The sequence below is a fragment of the Symphalangus syndactylus genome, chromosome 23, assembly GCF_028878055.3.
Source record: "Symphalangus syndactylus isolate Jambi chromosome 23, NHGRI_mSymSyn1-v2.1_pri, whole genome shotgun sequence".
NCBI lineage: Eukaryota > Metazoa > Chordata > Mammalia > Primates > Hylobatidae > Symphalangus > Symphalangus syndactylus.
The window spans coordinates 60,255,270-60,278,292 of record NC_072445.2 but is presented as its reverse complement, the minus strand read 5'-3'; the positions used below and the strand labels follow the sequence as shown (position 1 = coordinate 60,278,292).

Here is a 23,023-nt window from a genome sequence, read left to right as displayed (position 1 = left end):
CGGGAAGTTATGCTCAGTTCAAGTCCAGTTAAACAGGCATAAAATTCTCTGTTGTCTTTCTTCAGACAATGAAAATCCGCAATCTAAGATCTGAAATTACTGCCACAGCCATGCATAAAATGAAATGCTGCTGCCTTCCTCTCTGTTAATGTTCACGGCCGAGGACACATAATAAAGAGCAGCATTGCTGGCTCTGTTATTTAGCTGTGTGTTCTTGAAAAAGTCCCTTCTCCAGACATATCTCAGCATTTATAACCGAAGACTGGACCTAAGACTAAATTACTGCATTTTACCCTTAATGAGGTACCCTTACACTAATCTTTTTGAAACGCTATTTAAATTGTAGCAGGGCAAGCCGCAGACAAAACCCCTCAGACACCAAGTTAAAGAAAGAAAGGCTTTATTCAGCCGGGAGCTTCGGCAAGACTCACATCAACAACCGAGCTCCCCGAGTGAGCAATTCCTGTCCCTTTTAAAAGCTCACAACTCTAAGGAGGTCCGCATGAGGGTCGTGATTGAGCAAGCAGGGGGTACATGACTGGGGCTGCATGCACGGGTAATTAGAACGGAACAGAACAGGACAGCGATTTTCACGGTGCTTTTCTATACAATGTCTGTAATCTATAGATAACATAACCGATTAGGTCTGGGGTCGATCTTCACCAGGCGCAGGGTGTGGCGCCGGGCTGTCTGCTTGCGGATTTCATTTCTGCCTTTTAGTTTTTACTTCTTCTTTCTTTGGAGGCAGAAATTGGGCATAAGACAATATGAGGGTGGTCTCCTCCCTTAAAATCTTAATGCTTTCCTCCAAAAACGTATATCCACATATTTGCATATAATTTCATGGGATTCAAAACCCCTGAAACTTATCCAGGAACCCCCAGATTATTAACACCTGGACTAGATGTTGTCTGAGTCCTCTGAGCTCTATAATTGGTTCCACTCATTTCTAAGTTTTGGGGGTTTTCTTTTTTTGGGGGTTTTTTTCTTTTTCAAGTAAAACCACTTTGAGTTATGTTCATGGTGCTTACACCATGGTTTCCATTCTAGAACCAACTATATTCCAAAATTCCTGGTTGGAACAAAGGTTACTTAAGCAAGTAAAAGTGTGACAGTCTGGTAACAGATTCTAAATAATCACCTTTTTATGGTGATAAGCTAAAATTTATTTTAAAAAATGTATTAAACAAGCATTAATACTTCTCAAACAGCAGTTGAGATGTCCCTGGGGTAAGCAGACAGGGCACCAGGGACGTTGCAGAAGTAACAATATACAAAGCATGATTTTGAAAGTTTTAGCGGTTTTTAATTTGTGCATGAGAGTGTAATACTTTTGCATTAAAATGAACAGATATGTTATGGAGTAAAATGCATAAAGGCACATTTTTAAAGATAAAATGTGAAACTTAAAATGTCCTGCTTACTAATATCTTGTCTCACGTCCAGAGGACACTTACTTCACACTCTAATCTTCGTGGTTCTCTGGTGGAAAGTTACACATGACAAAAAAAGTAATCTAAATCGTAAAATAATTTGACTTTTTGTAACACAATGAAGATAACTAGCACAAAGTGAAAGAAAGAATGACTTTTTTTTTTTTGAGGCAGTCTCACTCAGTTGCTCACGCTGGAGTGCAGTGGCGGGATCTCAGCTCACTGCAATCTCCACCTCCCTAATTCAAGCGATTCTCCTGCCTCACCCTTCCGAGTAGCTGGGACTACAGGCGCACACCACCACACCCAGCTAATTTTTGTATTTTTAGTAGAGATGGCGTTTCACCGTGTTGGCCAGGATGGTCTCGATCTCTTGACCTCGTCAAAGTGCTGGGATTACAGGCATGCATGAGCCACTGCATCCGGCCTTTTTTTTTTTTTTTGAGACTATCCTGACCTCAAACAATCCGCCTGCCTAGGCCTCCCAAAGTGCTGGGATTACAGGCGTAAGCCACCGCGCCCAGCCAAGAATGATTTTGGAAGAGTGAATGAATACAAGGATTTCCACTAGACTGAGAATTAGTTTGTCAACAGCATTTCAGTGTCCGAGAAGTGCTTACATTTGGCGTTGACAAAGCTAGCAGATGATGTAGACAGTAAAAAGTTTCCTCTTCAAAGTTTCCCTTCTTGTTAAAGAATAAATCATAAATGTTAGAAACAATAGTTTCCTTTAAAGACTAACTTATTTCAAGCCTCCTTGCTTTGTGCTAATAACTCTGTTAAGCCCTATAGCTCACAGCCTATTTAGCAAATCGGGTATCAGTTTAAGATTATGGGATCCAGCCCCAGCCACCGGATGCAGGACACAACAGTAAGGACAACCCAAATGCGTAAGGGATAAAAATGTCTGCTTTTCCTTTGTTCAGGTGTGCTCTCACCATTGTTGCATCCGCCATTGAGCACCCTTTCTGCATAAAGTACAGATTGCCTTGCTGAGAGATCTTTTGTCTCCATGCTGACTTTTCTTCCTGGCACCAATTATCTAACAATAACAAGTCCGTTCCTGCACTGCAATGACAACCAAAGCATCCCAAATGAAATCATTTCTGCAAGACCCAAACCAGTCTCTATTAATTAACACGTACTAACAATTCAGAACACCAGAGAAGAAAAGTTATTGGAAACAAAAGGGTCTAAGCGCTGAAGCACTGTATTGCACTTGAAATGGAGGCTGAAGATTTGACAAGGATGGACTATGCATCTTGTTTACAAATAACCTACTACTGTGTTTATGAAAACTATCCCAACCAAGATTTACTCTATTGGGAGTTTGTAGGAAAGCTGTAATGTCTAAGACGTACCTGAATCTCTAAACTTTATTAAATAAAACTTATTTTCTTTGAAACAGGGCCTCGCTCGTCCCCCAGGCTGGAGTGCAGTGGAGCGATCTCGGCTCACTGCAGCCTCGACCTCCTGGGCTCAAGCAGTCCTCCCACCTCAGCCTTCCAAGTTGCTGAGGCCACAGGCGGGCGTCGCCATGCTGGGCTAATTTATAACATTTTTGTAGAGACGGCATCAAAATATGTTGCTCAGGCTCACTCTGTTTTCCCAACTCTCAAATGAAGGCTCGTGCCCGGCGCGGTGGCTCACGCCTGTAATCCCAGCAACTTTGGGAGGTCGAGGCAAGCGGATCACCTGGGGTCGGGAGTTCAAAACCAGCCTAGCCAACATGGAGAAACCCTGTCTCTACTAAAAAATACAAAATTAGCCAGGCGTGGTGGCGTATGCCTGTAATCCCAGCTACTCGGGAGGCTGAGGCAGGAGAATTGCTTGAACCCGGGAGGTAGAGGTTGCGGTGAGCCGAAATCGAGCCACCGCACTCCAGCCTGGGTAAAAAGAGCGAAACTCCGTCTCAAAAAAAAAAGGCAGCTCACTGCTCCCTCCCCAGGAGGTGCCGCAACCTTGGTCAATACAACCCCAGAGTTAGATAAGCGGAGCAAGCAGGCAGAGAAAGTGTGCAAGGCAGGGGTTCTGGCCCGGGCAGACGGGAACGCGGACACATCTAGCACACCGGGTCCGTCGAGGCAGCGCGAGCGCTGCGCCGCTGCAACAGGTCACCGCGAACCCTAATCCCACCCCTCCTTGCCCTGTTAACGACAGAAAAGCTCGTTCCGCTGTTTCCTGAACAAAAACTTCTACCCTAGTAGTACACAGCCCACAACAATGCGCGCCGCCGGCGATACAGTCCCTACACAACCCTCCGGAAATCGGCCCTGCCTCCTCCTGATGTCACGGAAATGAGGGGCTTCGCAGAGGATGTCCCGCCCGCTCCCCTCAGATGGGCGTAGCTGCCACATTCCTGAGATATGCCTGCTTGCCCCCGATTTTTTTCTCCTTGCAGTGAGAACCTCCTCATGTGGCATCTTTACTTATTCTCCTCTTGGAAAATCCATGTGACCTCCTCGCGCTGAAAATATGTCCACGTTTACAGGCGACTTAAAGGTAGCCCTAGAGCCTGACGTATAATTCGAGCGCCGATGCAGAAAGGACCCAGACTTTTTTTTTTTTTTTTTTTTTGGCATCCGGTTCTGTCACCACCAGGCTGAGCCGGGCTGACGGAAGAGGCACGTGCGCTGCTGAATGGAGCTGGTCGCTGGTTGCTACGAGCAGGTCCTCTTTGGGTTCGCTGTACACCCGGAGCCCGAGGCTTGCGGCGACTACGAGGTGAGATACCGCGTAGCTAGAGACAGTCGGAGGCGGGGCCGGGAAGGTCGGGTTTGGTTCATACACAGCAGAGGTAAACATTGGAGCGCCTGCTGTTCACTGGATGATTTGATGAATCAAACCTAAGAAAAAGCTAACCTTTTAAAACGTAGAATGGACATTTTATCAAAATGAGACAATATCTGCCTTTTCTAGTAGACAAAAGGTCCACGGGACACAAAGGAAACCGGCATTTCTGCATACGGACAAATGAGTCGTAGATTGTGGATTTAAGGATCGATCCCATAAGTTGACAGTATTCAGAATTTAATGAAAGAAGTCTCGCTCTTTTGCTGAATTTCTGTTCTGGAATTTTACAAATTACCAGAACTAGATTAGGATAAATCCCTTATAGATAAAGCGATACCAATTCGTTATTTGTTGGGAACTTATGACGAGCTGGGCGGTGGAGATGCAAAGATGCTGGAGGTATGGATCTTACCTTAGAGACGTTGCCTACATAAGGGGTGGAGGACTGAGGAGACACGTAGATGGAGAGAAATTACAGCAGAATATGATATTATTAGATGTGTGAATAAATAAAAAGGTCAAATACATTGCCAGTAGTGAAATAGGTAGATAGGACTATACTCACGACTAGAAATCCGACCTCCTAACATCTAGCTCACTTTTATTCTTGAAGCAAATCTAAGCATTTTCTAGAAAATTGAGTACAGTACTTCTTTATGAAGTCAAGGCGTCGGTCTTTAATTATCCAGAAAATTTCGAAATATATCACTTGACCTATTGCTTTTGTTTATTTTGTTTCCTACTCCAGTTATTTGCTCTTTGTCTTTGGCTGAAAAGTGATGTGTTTTGAATAGTCAAAGATGATACTATTTAATGTTTTTTTTTTGTAGTGAAATTACTTAACTGTGTTCCAGACACACAGTAGGCCTCATAGCAACCCTCTGAGGAGGATGCAGTTATTCTCGTTTTGCAGATGAAGAACCAAAATGTTGGTCCTAGATAGGTTAAGTGACTGCTGAAGGCCACACAGATAATAATTGGCAGAGCTGACCCCAAAATGTCAGGAGCCCCCGAGGGTCTCTGATATTTGAAACTCTTAACCATTACCCTATGCTTCTACTAAATCTAAGCAATAGCCTAGATAACCTACATTATGTGAATTTTAAAAGGTTATTATTTGATTTAAGGCCATAGCAGCCCCGCAAAAATGCTTGATTCAAAGGAGGCCCCCTTGGTCTTAAATGATGGAAGGAGTATCTGTTGCTGTAATTATTAAGGACCTGATTTGCAGTAACACATGTTCAAAGAAGTTTGATGGGTTTTTTTTCTTTTTCGGTTTGTTTTGCAAATACTTTTTGATGCAGTTCCTTCAGTTTAAGGAGTGAATGTGTGTGTGTGTTTGTGTGTGTGTGTGTATTTTGCTGTCATACTTCGCACTCATCCAGTCAGACTTCCTAATGCTATTGTCACATGGCAATAAGCACAGAGTTCCTGAGATTTCATTATTGGTGATTCTCTAGGGCTTATGCTGGTACTCATGGAAAGATACCTTTACTCTGTTGGTTTTTCTTTATAAGGCTTGTCCACTGTGCGCGGTGGCTCATTCCTGCAATCCCAGCACTTTGGGAGGGTGAGGCAGGTGGATCACCTGAGGTCAGGAGTTCAAGACCAGCCTGGCCAACGTGGTGAAACCCTGTCTCTACCAAAATTAGCTGGGCATGATGGCAAGTGCTTGTAATCCCAGCTACTCAGGAGGCTTAGATGAGAGAATTGCAGTTCACTGCTATAGATCAACTGCTTGGAATAGTGCCAGATACATAGTAGGCACTCATCATTTGAAAGAATAAATTCAAATAAAAATGTGAACATCTGAAAACATAAATTAAGTCTCACATATAAAGTAAATACATTAAAGAGTTAAAGATTTGTGTAGGATCTAAAAGTCTTCCCTCGTCAGTCTCATTACCGTGTTCTAGAGTGATGATACCCAGTGTTGCCTGCCCACCTCCTTGCTTTACCTTCCTTATCGAGTCTCAAGTCCTTTGTGTTAAACTACATGTCATTTTGTAGTTTAACATATCATTTTTCCATTTATAGGATCCACTGATAGTTTTCATGAATCGTGGAATGATTTATCTTTTCAGAAACAGATAAATGGTTCCATGATTCATGAAAACTACCAGTGGATAGAATTGGTAGAACTGTGGTGTGACTGTGGCATTAATTGTACGTTTTCATCTTCAGCAGCAATGGACTCTTGTGGCTGACTTCACTCACCATGCTCACACTGCCTCCTTGTCAGCAGTAGCTGTAAATAGTCGTTTTGTGGTCACTGGGAGCAAAGATGAAACAATTCACATTTATGACATGAAAAAGAAGATAGAGCATGGGGCTCTAGTGCATCACAGTGGTAAGAAAATTGCATCCCTTAAGATGAGAACATGGAGGTGTTCTTTACAATTTGACTTCAGTTTAACAATTTCTTGTTAAACAATTATTTTATAGCAGATTCTGTGCTAGAAGATAGAGGAATTTTTTTTAAAAATGGTTTCTTAGCCTGGCGCGGTGGCTCACACCTGTAATCCCAGCACTTTGGGAGGCTGAGGCGGGTGGATCACCTGAGGTCAGTAGCTGGAGACCAGACCTGTCTCTACTAAAATACAAAAAAAATTAGCCGGGTGTGGTGGCACGCACCTGTAGTCCCAGCTACTCGGGAGGCTGAGGCAGGGGGATCGTTTGAACCCGGGAGGCAGAGATTGCAGTAAGCTGAGATCGCGCCACTGCATGCCAGCCTGGGCAACAGAGTGAGACTCCGCCTCAAAAAAAAAAAAAAAAAAGGTTTCTTGCCCTGGGTTGGCTTACAGTCTGTATTGGGAGACAGAAAGGAGGCATTTAACCCAGTCAGAAAGTAAGGGAGTCAGAGTGAGGTTTTCACTGAGACCTTCCTTAAAATGACATCTGAATTGTGTTAAAAGAGAAATGTCAGTTGTTGGGCAGGTAAAGTTTGCAAGGAAGGAGAAAGGACATTCCAGGCAGAGCTGGCAGTATGAGGAGCACAGGTAGTAGCATCACAGCAATATCTAACTTTATTGAGGGCATATTATGTACCCCTCTGTGTGCCAAGAAAGTAGAAGAGAACACCTAGTTTCAAAGATGTTACTTGACTTGCCCAAGGTCTCAAACAGTGGAACTAGAACTTGAACCTAGGTCTAGAGCCCATGCTTTTGACCGCTGGTGCTCATGGGGAACTGTAAGCAGTTCCGGATTATGAGAAGGTTAAATTGGGAGTTTGAGGGGCTAGAGAAGTAGATGGGACCAGATCCTGGAGTCCTTGAGAGAGCCAGGTAGAGACTGAATTGGGAGGGAGGGAGGGAGCAAGCTAGCAAATGAATGATGTGGGCTTGAGGAAAGTACCGCCAGTTTGTATTGGAGGGGTGCTGACTGAGAACCCCAACAGAAGGACTGATGAAGGCCTGCCCCATTGGAATTGGCAGCTACGGATTGACTAACATCAGTTTGCAAGATTTTCTGAGTTTCTTCAGTAATAAGCCACAGACATTTCCCTAGAGAGAGGAAGGTTACTTGGTGTATGTGGTAGAAGGATTGAGTTACAAGGGAATTAAGAATTTTGGTGAAGGAGTGGATTAGGTTGTCAGCGTAGAGAAAATGTGTTGTCAAAGGCTGGGCGCAGTGGCTCGTGCCTGTAATCCCAGCACTTTGGGAGGCCAAGGTGGGCTGAGCATGAGGTCAGGAGATTGAGACCATCCTGGCTAACACAGAGAAACCCCCTCTCTACTAAAAATACATAACCTTAGCTGGACGTGGTGGCACGCACCTGTAGTCCCAGCTACTCAGGAGGCTGAGGCAGGAGAATAGCTTGAACCCGGGGAAGCAGAGTTTGCAGTGAGCTGAGATTGCGCCACTGCACTCCAGCCTAGGTGACAGAGCGAGACTTTGTCTCAAAAAAAAAAAAAGAGGAAAAGAAAAGAAAATATGTTGTCAAGGGCCTGGAGATCTCTGAAATACAAAAGCAGGTGGAGTGTGAGTGCAGGGAGGCATGAAAGGGGTGGGAAGATGTGAACTTGTGGTCAGCAAATAGGTTCCTAGAGGTCAAGAGTTCTAACATGGAACAGCTCTACATGGTAACGATGCCCAGGCTGTGGGTGTAGGGGACTGAAATGCAGGGGAGGCAAAGGTCACTGGAGTTGAAGTCAAGAAGTAGTACTACAGTTCCTGGCTTGTGGTTTGGTTGTCCACACTGGTGGTCAAGGTACCCAGGATAGTGGCAGAATCAAGGGAGAGAAAGACTGAACAGGTAATTTTTTTTCTTCAGTACCAAACATTTTATGCCGTTTTTGTTGCATTTTCCCAGGGGACAGAGAATGAGGAGTAACTCAGCCAAGAAAGTTGGTTTTCTGCAAAGAAAGGCAGATAAAATTGTGCCCTTTTTCCTACCCAATCTTACATGTATTTCAGAGGATCCACACCAGGCATTGGTTTCCAGCAGGAAATTTGCAGCCGTAAGTGGCTTCCTTCTATTAGATGTTCTCTTAGTTTATTCAGACTGCTACAACAAAATGCCTTAGACTGAATAATTTATCAATAATAGAGATTTATTTCTCACAGTTGTAGAGGCTGAGAAGTCTAAGATAAAGGCACCAGCAGATTTTCTTGTCTCGTAAGGACTGGCTCTCTGTTGCTGTGTCCTCATATGGTAGAAGGGCAAAGTAGCTCCCTACACAATTCTTGAGAGTTGGAGCCAGTTTAAAAAAAGCAAACAAACAAACAAAATAACAACTTTTTTTTTGGCGGGGGCGGAGGGGCTTCTCGCTCTGTCACCCGGGCTGGAGTGCAGTGGCGCGATCTCGGCTCACTGCAACTTCTGCCTCCTGGGTTTAAGCGATTCTCCTGCCTCAGCCTCCCAGGTAGCTTGGATTGTAGGTGCCTGCCACCACGCCCAGCTAATTTTTGTATTTTTAGTAGAGACAGGGGTCTAACCATGTTGGCCAGGCTGGTTTTGAACTCTTGACCTCAAGTGATCCACCCGCCTCAGCCTCCCAAAGTGCTGGGATTACAGGTGTGAGCCACCGCGCCCTGCCAAAAGAAAACTTTTATAATATCGCCAGTCCTCTAATCCTGTTCATGAGGGCTTGCCCTCATGACTTAGTCACCATTACCTCTTAAAGGTCTCACCTCTTAAACTATCACATTGGCAACTAAGTTTCAGCAAATGAATTTTGGGGGACACTTTCACACCATGGCAGACTGTCCATTGCTGCTTTAACAGCTGTTTTGCACTTCATCAGAAGCTGAGCTTTGAGTGATTCAAATATACATTCTTTTTTTCTCTATCTCCTAGTCCTAGTTCATTACAAAGAAGCCTTCTCTCTCAGGTTTGGAAGAAATAAGTTAGATTTGATCTGCCCAAACCCATTAGTACAAGTGTTCAACAATAAGAAAAGGAATTACACAGAAGGAGTTTAGATTGGGGGGGTGAATGAAGTAGGGCTCTTGGTTTCTTGGTTTCCTTTATTTCTTGTATAAATCCTTTTTTTCTTTTTTTTCCTTCAACTTTTAAGTTCAGGGGTACACATGCAGGATGTGCAGGTTTGTTACATAGGTAAATGTCCCATGGTGGTTTGCTGTACAGATCATCCCATCACCTAGGTGTTAAGCCCAGCGTCCATTAGCTGTTCCTTCTAATGCTCTCCTTCCCCCAACCCTTCCCCTCCCACAGGCCCCAGTGTGTGGTGTTCTTCCCCTGTGTGAGAACATGTGGTGTTTGGTTTTCTTTCTTTTCTTTTCTATTTCTTTCTTTCCTTCTTTTTTGAGATGGAGTCTTGCTCTGTCACCCAGGCTGGAGTGCAGTGGCAGATCTCGGCTCACTGCAACCTCCATCTCCCGGGTTCAAGCGATTCTTGTGCCCCAGACTCCTGAGTAGCTGGGACTACAGGCACACACCACCACATCCAGCTAATTTTTGTATTTTCAGTAGAGATGGGGTTTCGCCATGTTGGCCAGGCTGGTCTTGAACTCCTGACCTCAAGTGATCTGCCTGCTTCGGTCTCCCAAAGTGCTGGGATTACAGGCATGAGCCACCTTGCCTGGGCAGTGTTTAATTTTCTCTTCCTGCATTAGTTTGCTGGGGATAATGGCTTCCAACTCCATCCACATCCCTGCAAAGGACATGATCTCATTCCTTTTTATGGATGCATAAATCCTATTTTTCTAAGAGTTGCTAATAGATAAGCTTTTTTCTAGGGAAGCAGATGTGGGAAAGCAAACTTTCTGAAGTGAGAAATAGGATAATAGGGAGAGGAAAATATGAACAAATGAATGAGAAGTGTATGGAAATGGATCAAAACAGGTCTGAGTGATAATGATTGGATTGTGGCTGATTGGGTAGCTAATTCACTGTTTAGAAAGTGGAAGTCATGTGTCAGTGCACCTGGTTTGTTCCCCGGATTAGCTTGTTAGCTGATTAGTTTTGTTTACTTTTGCTCAAACTGTCCTAGCCAGCTACCTCCTAAATTTATAATTTGCAGAGGTAAAGCAAGGACGTGAACTGATTTGTTCAAATCTATATCTAAACTGGAGATACTCTGCTGAAAATATTTGCATAGATTTGAACAACTGTACTTACATGAAAAAATTTAAGGTATAGTTTAGTAATATTAAGACATTGAGGCCAGGCACAGTGGCTCACACCTGTAATGCCAGCACTTTGGGAGGCTGAGGTGGGCAGATCGCTTGGGCCCAGGAGTTCAAGACCAGCCTGGGCAACATGGTATGGTGAAACCCTGTATCTACAAAAAATACAAAAATTAGCTGTGTATATTGATGTGCACCTGTAGTCCCAGTTACTCAGGAGGCTGAGGTAGGAAGATTGCTTGAACCCAGGAGGCAGAGGTTGCAGTGGGATAAGATTGTGCCATAGCACTTCAGCCTGGGTAACAAGAGTGAAACCTTGCCTCAAAAAAAAGAAAAAAAGGAAAAAGGTATTGAGTGTTTTACTTAGCATAGCATTGCCTTCAAATCAGAAATGGAGTTTGCATTTAAAATGAATATTATTTTTGCCTATTTTGGTTTTTCCATAGGTACAATAACTTGCCTGAAATTCTATGGCAACAGGCATTTAATCAGTGGAGCGGAAGATGGACTCATCTGTATCTGGGATGCAAAGAAATGGGAATGCCTGAAGTCAATTAAAGCTCACAAGTGAGTCGGGCTCTTTCCCTTTAACATTCTCGATGTGCCAGTCAAGTTGGGGACTAACTGTTGGTTTCATTATAGAGGACAGGTGACCTTCCTTTCTATTCACCCATCTGGCAAGTTGGCCCTGTCGGTTGGTACAGATAAGACATTGAGGTAAGTCATTAATGCTGAAGAGCATTTTTCTAAGGTGTATCTTTTACTACAGCTCTCTGCCATTTAAAAATACTGTGATACAAGGGAAAGGTCAAAAGCTAGTGAACCTTTTCATAGTGGTTCATAGTGGTAGGATAAAAATGACAAGCTATATTTTCTTTTTTTTTCTTTTTTTTGAGATGGAGTTTCACTCTGTCGCCCTGCTCTTGTCGCCCAGGCTGGAGTGCAGTGGCATGATCTTGGCTCACTGCAAGCTCCACCTCCTGGGTTCACGCCATTCTCCTGCCTCAGCCTCCCGAGTAGCTGGGACTACAGGCGCCCGCCACTATGCCCGGCTAATTTTTTGTATTTTTAGTAGAGATGGTGTTTCACCATGTTAGCCAGGATGGTCTCGATCTCCTGACCTCATGATCCGCCCGCCTCGGCCTCCCAAAGTGTTGGGATTACAGGCGTGAGCCACCACGCTCAGCCAACAAGCTCTGTTTTCGAACATGCAATTATGCTGCAGTCATCATAGCTGTGAACTGAAGATTTTAGAAAGGGAAATCTTTTGAAAATACAAAGGATACGACATGTTAAAGGGATATGGGAATGGAGCAAGTCTTAATCCTGCCTCATAATATTTCAAAATGTTGCTGTAAGGAAGATAGCAGGTTTTTTAAATGGCCAATATATAGTAAAATTGTCACTTGAGTAAGTCTTCATTATGCTTGTTCTTTTATGCTTAGTAAAAGTTAGTTGGTGATCACACCATAAGTGAGCTTCCTGTTTTGCAGAACGTGGAATCTTGTAGAAGGAAGATCAGCATTCATAAAAAATATAAAACAAAGTGAGTATTTTTGTTTGAAATGCAGGTTGAGCATTCCTCATCTGGAAATCTGAAATGCTCCAAAATCTGAAACTTTTTGAGCACTGATGTGGTGCCTCAAGTAGAAAATTCGACACCTTACCTCATGATGGGTCACAGTCAGAACTTTGTTTATGCACAAAATTATTTAAAATATTGTGTAAAATTACCTTCAGGCCAGGTGTGTATGAAACATAGATGAATTTCATGTTTAGACTTGAAACATGAGTTTCATGGGTTTTATCCTCGAGATACTTCATTGTATTTAAGCAGATATTCCAAAATCCAAAACAGTTCTGGTCTCAAGCATTTTGGATAAGGGATACTCAACCTGTATATTTTATGTGACTTAATGGAATATGAATATAGATACACATTTTTACATGTGTGTATGTTACACATTTATTTCCCTGCATGGTGATGGTTACCTCTGAGCAAATGCCTTGGGTTACTTTCTTTTCCCATTTTAGATCTAGATTCTTTTTGTGGCTCTGCCACCTGCCTTTGATTTTTATTTTATTTTTTACTTTATTTTATTTATTTATTTTTTATTTTATTTTATTTTAGTTTTTGAGATGGAGTCTCGCTCTGTCACCCAGGCTGGACTGCAGTGGCGCTGTCTCAGCTCACTACAACCTCTGCCTTCTGAGTTCATTATTCTCCTGCCTCACCCTCCCAAGCAGCTGGGATTACAGGCGCGTGCCACCATGCTTGGCTAATTTTTTGTATTTTTTGTTAAAGATGGGGTTTCGCCATGTTGGCCAGGCTGGTCTCAAACTCCTGGCCTTCAGTGATCCACCCACCTTGGCCTCCCAAAGTGCTGGCATTACAGGTGTGAGCCACTGCACCTGGCCCACCTGTGACTTTTTGAACCTAGATTATTTTCTAAAAACTTGACTTGTAAAATGTGTTATGAAGACGAAATAGGATAATGAATTTGAAAATGCACAGTATAAATATTTGCTATTTTTATTATTACTATGATCACTTCATGTTTTATTTACAAAATAAATAAAGTTCGTTTTTTTCCACTTATAGATGCTCACATAGTAGAATGGTCCCCAAGAGGAGAGCAGTATGTAGTTATCATACAGAATAAAATAGACATCTATCAGCTTGACACTGCATCCATTAGTGGCACCATCACAAATGAAAAGAGAATTTCCTCTGTTAAATTTCTTTCAGTAAGTAATCAGAAATCAGTGACCAAAGTTTGTGGTGATGGTTGGAACTGTTGATGACATTCTGGATGTCATTACTCTTTTTCCTCTCTCCTAGGAGTCTGCCCTTGCAGTGGCTGGAGATGAAGAAGTTATAAGGTTTTTTGACTGTGATTCGCTAGTGTGCCTCTGTGAATTTAAAGCTCATGAAAACAGGTATTTTTACCAATCTCTGGTGTATATGTCTAGTCTTAATAAATGGTATATATGCAGTAGTTTCATAAACCAGGTTATATGTTTTTATTAACAACTGCAGAAATAATCAGACATATCTACATGTACAGTATATGGTATCTGGAATCTAATAAGGTGGTGGAGAGTGTTATCTTCCTGGCCTTTAATAATGCAAAAGTGGGCTGGGCCAATAGCTCACGCCTGTAATCCCAACACTTTGGGAGGCTGAGGCGGGCGGATCAGGAGGTCAAGAGATCAAGACCATCCTGGCCAACATGGTGAAACCCCGTCTCTACTAAAAATAAAAAAATTGGTGTGGTGGTGCATGCTTGTAGTCCCAGTTACTCGAGAGGGTGAGGCAGGAGAATCACTTGAACCCTGGAGGCGGAGGTTGCAGTGATCCAAGATCGCACCACTGCACTCCAGCCTGGCAACAGAGTGAGACTCCGTCTAAAAAAATAATAATAATAATGCAAAAGTGGTGAAATTGTTTTCTGGACTGTCATTTGCACAAGATATTTTTTAGGTGTCTGTTAGACTTGGAGCCTGAAATCAAGCATATTTGAACAAACAAAAGACTAAACAATCTTGAGCTTTGTTCCCATCTACTTTTGTCCTTTTACGTAAGTCCCCTTGCCTACTTCTTCCCCCTTTCCATATGTTTTTTTTTTCCTGCAGGAGAAGTGAATTGACGTTATTGAGTTCCTGTTTTGTGCCAGTTTTTATTACCTTTTAATGCTTTCTCTATTTCTAGGGGGTAGATAGTCTCAAAGTAAGTAGTTAAGTGGCTTGGCCAATATTACCCCAGTAATGGAGCTGAGAGCTGAACCTGGTTTTATCTGACTCATATATCCCTGCTTTTTCCAGTAATTTTGAAAAAGGTGATCTAATCTACAGAGTTAGATTTTGATGTGATCCATTTGCATGTTCTATGTCTCAAATGAGTCTTAGTTCTTATTTCTTAAACAGTGGTTAAGTTTTAAGAAATCCATACTTAGAGTACTGCAGTCAGTAGTATAAAGGCCTTACTCTTCTCCTATATTGGGAAGTAAACATATTCTTCAAGGTTGCCCATTCCAGATGTACTAATAACACTTAAGATATTTGGCCATTCGTTCATTTAACAAGTATTCATTGAGCATCATTATGAAATACTACACAAAGTATTTAATGATGAACACAAAAGACAGGAGCTTGTGCTCTCATGGCTCTTATATTGTAAGGAGGCAACAGATTATAAACAAGCAGATCATTATGACAGGATGGAAACAGAAAAGTAGAGTGATTAAACATTAACAGGGACAATTGGTTTAGATAGGATGATGAGGGAAGAAGATGTGAGACCTTAAGAATGAAAAAGGAGCTAGTTTTAAAAAGAAGAGAGAGACAGGTGCAAAGACCCTGAGGGAGAACAGAGCTTGGTGTATTTTAGCAGCAGACAGAAGACCTGTGTGACTAGGTGAGAATGAGCAAGGAGAGGATGGTGGAAGCCAAACGGTGCCTATAATCATCATAATTTTTCTTACTATGGAAAAATTTAAAAGCATTTAGACTGGTTTAAGGCACTAACCCTTTAAGACCCACCACCAGCTTTAGCAACTGTCACTGTGTGGCCAGTCTTGCTTCATCTGTATGCCCAGCCACTTCCTCCTCTCCCATATTATTTTAAAGTAGATACCAGTTTTGTAGGGTTGTAAGCCTGGAAGTTACATGATTTGATTTACATTTTTAAAAATTGTTGGCCGGGCGCACTGGCTCACTCCTGTATTCCTGGCACTTTGGGAGGCTGAGGCAGGCAGATCACAAGGTCAGGAGTTTGAGACCAGCCTGACCAACATGGTGAAACCCTGTCTCTACTAAAAGTACAAAAATTAGCCGGGCGTGGTAGCACACGCCGGTAATCCCAGCTACTCTGGAGGCTGAGGCAGGAGAATCGTTTGAACCCAGGAGGCGGAGGTTGTGGTTAGCCAAGATCTCGCCACTGCACTCCAGCCTGGGCGATAGAGCAAGACTCTGTCTCAAAAAAAAAAAAAAAAAAAAGAAAAGAAAAGAAAATTGTTAAGGGGCAAAATAGAAGCAGAAAGGCCAATTAGGCTACTTCTGTGATCCAGAGGAAAAATGAGAGTGGCTTAGACTAACAGTGGTAGGACTGGAGATGAGGGAAATGGATGTATGGAAGAGGCCTGGATTCATCGTTTCTGTTGTCTTTTCTCTCCTTACTGAACTTGGAGTTTCTTGAGGTGATGGGCTTTGTTTTACTCATCTTTAGTTCCTTTGTAATAACCTGATTATTTATAGTTATCTGTTATCTTTTCAACTTTTGCTTCAGATATGATTGGCAGTTGATTTTTTCTTGTATTTTGGGCCTGAATATATCTCATTAATGGGAATCGAAGCATAGTTAAATTTTAAGGCACCATTCATTGAGCAGTTTGGAAGTACTTGAAACATTGAGAAAGCACTAGTCTGTGTGTGTAATTTTATCACAATATTAGACTATTTGTAGGAAAAGATCTTTTATGGTGTTAATATTTCTGTCCTAGGGTAAAGGACATGTTCAGTTTTGAAATTCCAGAGCATCATGTTATTGTTACAGCATCGAGTGATGGTTTCATCAAAATGTGGAAGCTTAAGCAGGATAAGGTCAGTGCCTTAAAGCAATCTAAATGTACTTTAATACAAGTCTTGCTCCTAAGTGAGGTGGAATTTTTTTAAGGGTCATAAGACATAGGTCTTTAAATAAACTTTTTAAATCTCTTCCAGGCATGATTGATATTAATGGTTTTAAAATTAGGGTTCCCACGGAGCTGCCTTGATGGTTGTCATTTCTGAGTGTGAGCTGGTGGGATCCCAGAACTCGCGCTGCTCTTTTTAGTCAGAGAAGCTCTACTTTCCTCTCTCTTGAATACTGGAGTTCTCTGGAAGCTCTTAGGTAAAAATACTGCCATTGCTAAAAATAATTTGGAAGCTCCTGATCAACTACGAAATTAACAAACCATTTGAACCAGAGAGTTTGGAAAATTAAATGCCCTCCTGTAGTCTCCTTACAGTCTCTCTTGGTTTATTCTTTGTTATCTCATAAGCACATTCTGTGAATATGGTTTGTTGAATGTCTCTTTTTCCAAGGTTCTTTGTTCAGCCCTGGAAATAAGACCTGATTCCTTTCTTTAGAATTTTCTTTTTCTTTTCTTTTTTTTAAAGTATACAATTCAGTGATTTAATTTAGCATATTCATGGAGTTGTACAATCATAATCGTAATTAATTTTAGAATATTTTCATCGCACCAAAGAGAAACTCCATACCCATTAGCAGTCACCCCCCCATCCTCTCCTTTCCCCCCACTGCCAGTCCCTGGTAACTAGTAATCTGCTTTTTGTTTTTATGGATTTGCCTATTCTGGACATTTCATATGTGGAATCACACAACGTTTGGCCTTTTCTGACGGGCGTTTTTCACTTAGTGTAATGTTTCTAAGGTTCATCATGTTATAGCATATGTTAGTACTTCACTACTTTTTATGACTGAATACTACCCCGTTGTGTGGATATACCACTTTTTATGTATCCATTCATGAGGTGATAGACATTTGGATTGTTTCCACCTTTTGGGATGTTATGAATAGTGCTTCTGTGAACATTCATATATAAATTTTTGTGTGGATATATGTTTTCTTTTTTTTTCTTTTTTATACTTTAAGTTTTAGGGTACATGTGCACAATGTGCAGATTAGTTACATATGTATACATGTGCCATGTTGGTGTGCTGCACCCATTAACTCGTCATTTAACATTAGGTATATCTCCTAATGCTGTCCCTCCCCCTGCCCCCCACCCCATAACAGTCCCCGGTGTGTGATGTTCCCCTTCCTGTGTCCGTGTGTTCTCATTGTTCGATTCCCACCTATGAGTGAGAACATGCAAAATTGGCTCTGTGAATAACATAGTCAAACTAACCATGAGTGAAGATTATATGTTGCTTCTGAATATCATATTTTGTACTCAAGAAAATACAGGAAGTTTTAAATTAAGGTAACTTGATTATGGAAAAAGAAATTATTGAAAATGCACATTATGAATGTTTGTTTCTTCTGTTTAGAAAGTTCCCCCATCTTTACTCTGTGAAGTAAACACTAACGCCAGGCTGACATGTCTTGGAGTGTGGCTAGACAAAGTGGCAGACATGAAAGAAAGCCTTTCTCCAGCTGCAGAGCCTTCTCCTGGTAATCGAATTTGATTGTTTTGAAATTTTGAATAATCTATTATCTCTTAAATTGTAGAAGTGGAGGAGATCCAGATAATTTCACTTTATTGACAGCCTGTGTTTATTTCATTCAAAGGGGAAAACAGTCTTTTTTTAAAAGCACTCTCTTTTGTGTTTTAGTAAGTAAAGAACAGTCCAGAATTGGCAAAAAGGAGCCTGGTGACACAGTGTACAAAGAAGAAAAGCGGTCAAAACCTAACACAAAGAAACGCGGTTTAACAGGTGACAGTAAGAAAGCAACAAAAGAAAGTGGCCTGGTATCAACCAAGAAGAGGAAAATGGTAGAAATGTTGGAAAAGAAGAGGAAGAAGAAAATAAAAACAATGCAGTGAATCCCAGATGTCTCCTGAAAGAACTCTTTTAGATGAAATCATTCTACTCAAATGTACCTTAATTTTTTTTTTTTTCCCTGAGTAAAAGCAAGAAATTTCTTCCTTTGGAGAAAATATATATATATATTAAAAAACCACTTTTAGATGTTTTTTTTTAAAAAAAAAACAGCGGTAAAATTACTTTTGGCAGACAGTGTTTTATGAATTATGTATCATGTTAATATATGTTAATGTGTCATGTAATTTTTACTTTGTACAAAGCAAATAAAGATCTTTCTCAAAATATACTGTAAAATAATATAAAATGTTGAACAAATTTTTTGTCAGATTTGGGTGAAGGAGTCATTATTCAAAATTTTCTCTTAAATGGGGAAGAATTTAAGAACTGCCTTTGGCTTCTTCAAATGGTAAGTAGTAATTTTACATTTTCATACCAATAGGACAACCTTAAAAGATTATACATGCATAATTATACATATGTATGAAACAAACATATGCTTAAGTGTAGGACCACATACCTAAGATTATAGAGAGATTGCCAGACTTCTTTAAACTACTTTGCTTCCAAGTAGTAGATGTACAACATAATTTAAGGACGGGAAAATGATCTTTTCTTTTTTTCTTTTTTTTTTTTTGAGACGGAGTCTTGCTCTGTTGCCCAGGCTGGAGTGCAGTGGCGCGATCTCAGCTCACTGCAACCTCCGTCTCCCGGGTTCAGGTGATTCTCCTGCCTCAGCCTCCCAAGTAGTTGGTAGTTTGAGCCAGGGAGTTTGAGACCAGCATGGGCAACATAGGGAGACTCTGTCTCTCCCAAAAAATTAGCTGGATGTGGTGACATGCTCCCAGCTACTCAAGAGGCGGAGGTGGGAAGGATGGCTTGAGTCCAGGGTGTGGAAGTTGTGGTGAGCTGAGACTGCTCCTCTGTACTCCAGCCTGGACAACAGAGCCAGACCCTGTCTTAAAAAAAAAAAAAAAAAGAAAATGACATTATTGGGGATCCATAGGTTTGAATTAGCCGGGCAGATACTAGATACCTGAGACCATCAGGAGAATCACTTCTGATTAGGCAGAATAAGAACGGGCACTGGAATTGCCACTCCATAGGAATAAATTGTCTAGGAAATGAACCAAATTGTGTGTCTTAATATCAGTCTACTCCTTTGTTAGCTTATTTCGTAAGCTATTAACATAAATGTAGGTCATTGGCTTTTCTCAATTCAACTCAAATTTTGAGATCATTATAAGAAATATACACTTGTAAGAAATAATACAGAGATTCCACCCAGTTTTCCCGATGATAACATCTTGCAAAACAAGGGCAATATCACAACCAAGCCAAGATAGGATAGAAATGACATAATCAAGATACAGAACATTTCTATCACAATGATCCCATCTGTTGTCATAAGCCATACTCAGTTTCCTCTTGTGCTCGTATAGCTACGCCCACCTTCGTAACCTCTGGCACCAGTGGTCTGTTCTCCATCTCTAATTTTGCCAAAATTGATTGGATTATACTTTCTTTTGGGATTGGCTTTTCACTCAGCATAATCTCTGGGCATTGATCCAGCTTGTTGCATCAATAGTTCTGTTTTTAGTACTGATTGGGATGTCAGTATAGATGTACCATAGTAAACACCTGTGGAAAGACGTCAGGAATGTTTCCTGTTATTAGGTATCTAAATAAAGTTGCTGTAAACATTTCTGTACAGGTTCTTATGTGAATTAGAGTCTTCATTTCTCTTGGATAAATGCCCAGGAATTCCAGAGTTTTCCAGAATAGCTGTATGGTTTTACATTTCTACCAGTAATGTTTGAGTGATATAGTTTCTCTGCATCTTTCCAGCATTTGATGTTAGTCTTAGCCATTCTGGTAAGAGTGTATTGATACCTTATTGTAGTTATAACTTACATTACTCTGATAGCTAATGATGTTAATCATCTTTCCATGTGCTTATTTGCCATCTGTGTATCATAATTGGTGAAATGTCTTTTGCCCATATTCACATTATATATTTTTTCTTTTTTGCTGTTGAATTTTGAGAGTTTTTTTTTTTTTTTTTTTTTTTTTTTTAAATTGAGTCTTACTCTGTCACCCATCCAGGCTGGAGTGCAGTGTGGTGTGATCTCGGCTCACTGCAACCTCCGCCTCCCAGGTTCAAGCGATTCTCCTGCCCCAGCCTCTTGAGTAACTGGGATTACAGGTGCGTGCCACCATACCCAGCTAATTTTTGTATTTTTAGTAGAGGTGGGGTTTTATCATGTTAGCCGGGCTGGTGTCAAACTCCTGATCTCTAGTGATCCACCGCGTCGGCCTCCCAAAGTACAGGGATTACAGGCGTAAGCCACCGCCTGGCCAAGAGTTCTTTTATATATTGTAGAAACTCAACCTTTCTCAGATACGTGGTTTGCAAATATTTTTGCCTAGTCTGTAGCTTGTGTTTTTGTCTTAACGGCCTTTTGCAGAGCTCAAGTTTTTTATTTTGTTGAAATCCAGTTCATCAATTTTTCCTTCCATGGATCATGCTTTTGGTGTGAAGTCCAAGAGACCTTTGTCTAGCCTTAGATCCTGAAGAGGTTCTATATATTTTTTTAAAGGTTTTGTAGAGTTTTACATTTTACATTTAGTATGTGTTCCATTTTGAGTGTATAAAGTGTGAGGTTTAATTCCAAGTTTATTTTCTTGTCTGTGGATATCAACTTGCTGTAGCATCTTGTTGAAAAGACTGTTCTTCCTCTATTGAAATATTTTTGCATCTTTGCTAGAATTTAATTGAGCATATTAGTGTGGGTCCATTACTGGGCTCTCTATTGTGTTCTATTGATCTCTGTTGATCTTTTTGCCGGAACCACACAGTCTTCATTACTACAGCTATATGATAAGCCTTGAATTTGAGTAGAATGATTCTTCCCCTTTTCTGTTTTTCAAAATTATTTTCACTATTCTAGTTCCTTTGCCTTTCCATATAGAATTTAGGATAATTCTATCCTTCTCTACAAAAAAAAGTGTACAGTCATGTGTCACTTAATGACAGGAATACATTCTGAGAAATGCTTCACTAGGTGATTTCATTTTGTGTGAATATCATAGGGTGTACTTACACAAACCTGGATGGTAGAGCCTGCTGCACACCTAGGCCATATGGTATAGTCATAATCTTATGGGACCACCATTGTATATGTGATCCGTTATTGACCAAACTGTTACTGACCAAAATGTCGTTATGCAGCACATGGCTGTATAGATCTTTTATTTTTTTATTTTATGTATTTTTTTTTTTACAGTTTCGCTCTTGTCATCCAGGCTGGAGTGCAATTTCGTGACCTCAGCTCACTGCAACCACTGCCTCCTGGATTCACGGGATTCTCCTGCCTCAGCCTCCCGAGTAGCTGGGATTACAGGCACACACCACCACACCCGGATAATTTTTGTATTTATAGAAGAGACAGGGTTTCGCCATGTTGGCCAGGCTGGTCTCAAACTCCTGACCTCAGGTGATCCGCCCGCCTTGGCCTCCCAAAGTGCTGGGATTACAGGCATTAGCTACCACGCCCAGCCAGATCTTTGATTTCTTTTATCAGTGTTGTGTAGTTTTCAGCATACAAATCTTGCATGTGTTAGATTTATTTCTAAGTATTTGGGGCGGGGGAATTACAAGTGACTTTTTTTTTTTTTTTTTAGATGGAGTCTTGCATTGTTGCCTGGGCTGGAGTGCAGCGGCGCCATCTCGGCTGACCGCAACCTCTGCCTCCTTGGGTTCAAGCGATTCTCCTGCCTCAGCCTCCCAAGTAGCTAGGATTACAGGTGCCCGCCACCATGCGTGGCAAATTTTTTTGTACTTTTAGTAGAGATGGGGTTTCACTATGTTGGCTAGGCTGGTCTCAAACTCCTGACCTCGTGATCTGCCCGTCTTGGCCTCCCAAAGTGCTGGGATTACAGGCATGAGCCACTGCACCTGGCCTACAAGTGATATTTTTAATTTTGGTGCCTATATTCATTGCTAATATATAGAAATACAATTGGTTTTTGTGTGATCTTACATCCTGCTATCTTGCTGAATTCACTTATTCTAGGAGTTGTTTTGTTGGGGTTTTCTATGTAGACAATTATGTTATCTGCAAATATAAATAGTGTTATTTCTATCTGTATTTTTCCCCGCTTTCTTGCCTTATTAACTGACTAGAAGATGCAGCACTGTGTTGAATAACAATAGTGAGAACAGACATCTTTGCCTTGTTATGATCTTAGGGGAAAAACATTCAGTCTTTCACTGTTAAGTATAATGCCAGCTTTAGGGTTTTCGTAGATATTCTTTGTCAAGTTGAAGAAAGGTCAACTCTACATCCCCTGTTTCATTCCCGATGTTGGTAATTTGTGTCCTCTCTGTTTTCTTTGTCAGTCTTCCTAGAGTTTTGTCAGTTTTATTATCTTTTCAAAGAACCAGTTCTGCCAGGCACGGTGGCTCATGCCTGTAATCCCAGCACTTTGGGAGGCCGAGGTGGGCAGATCACCTGAGGTCAGGCGTTCAAGACCAACCTGGCAAACATGGTGAAATCCCATCTCTACTAAAAATATAAAAATTAGCCAGACGTGTGGCAGGCGCCTGTAATCCCAGCTACTAGGGAGGCTGAGCCAGGAGAATCGCTCAAACCCG

At 41.4% G+C, this 23,023-nt stretch overlaps 1 protein-coding gene across 3 annotated transcripts; it reads left to right on the top strand.

Moving 5' to 3' along the window:
• The first annotated feature begins 390 nt into the window (after positions 1 to 390).
• On the top strand, positions 391 to 18,673 carry PAK1IP1 (PAK1 interacting protein 1). 3 transcript variants are annotated; one of them, XM_055264142.2, is made up of 10 exons: positions 391 to 4,157; positions 6,414 to 6,576; positions 11,264 to 11,384; positions 11,460 to 11,534; positions 12,311 to 12,363; positions 13,420 to 13,565; positions 13,660 to 13,757; positions 16,319 to 16,418; positions 17,872 to 17,995; positions 18,157 to 18,673. In XM_055264142.2, the coding sequence occupies exons 1-10, from the start codon at positions 4,074 to 4,076 to the stop codon at positions 18,366 to 18,368; spliced, it is 1,176 nt and encodes a 391-aa protein (XP_055120117.1). In that variant the 5' UTR covers positions 391 to 4,073; the 3' UTR covers positions 18,369 to 18,673. The 3 variants fall into 3 exon arrangements, with proteins under 3 accessions (XP_055120117.1, XP_055120118.1, XP_055120116.1); XM_055264143.2 differs by having other exon boundaries at positions 391 to 4,625; positions 6,411 to 6,576; XM_055264141.2 differs by having other exon boundaries at positions 4,005 to 4,157; positions 6,411 to 6,576.
• The last annotated feature ends 4,350 nt before the right edge of the window (positions 18,674 to 23,023 follow it).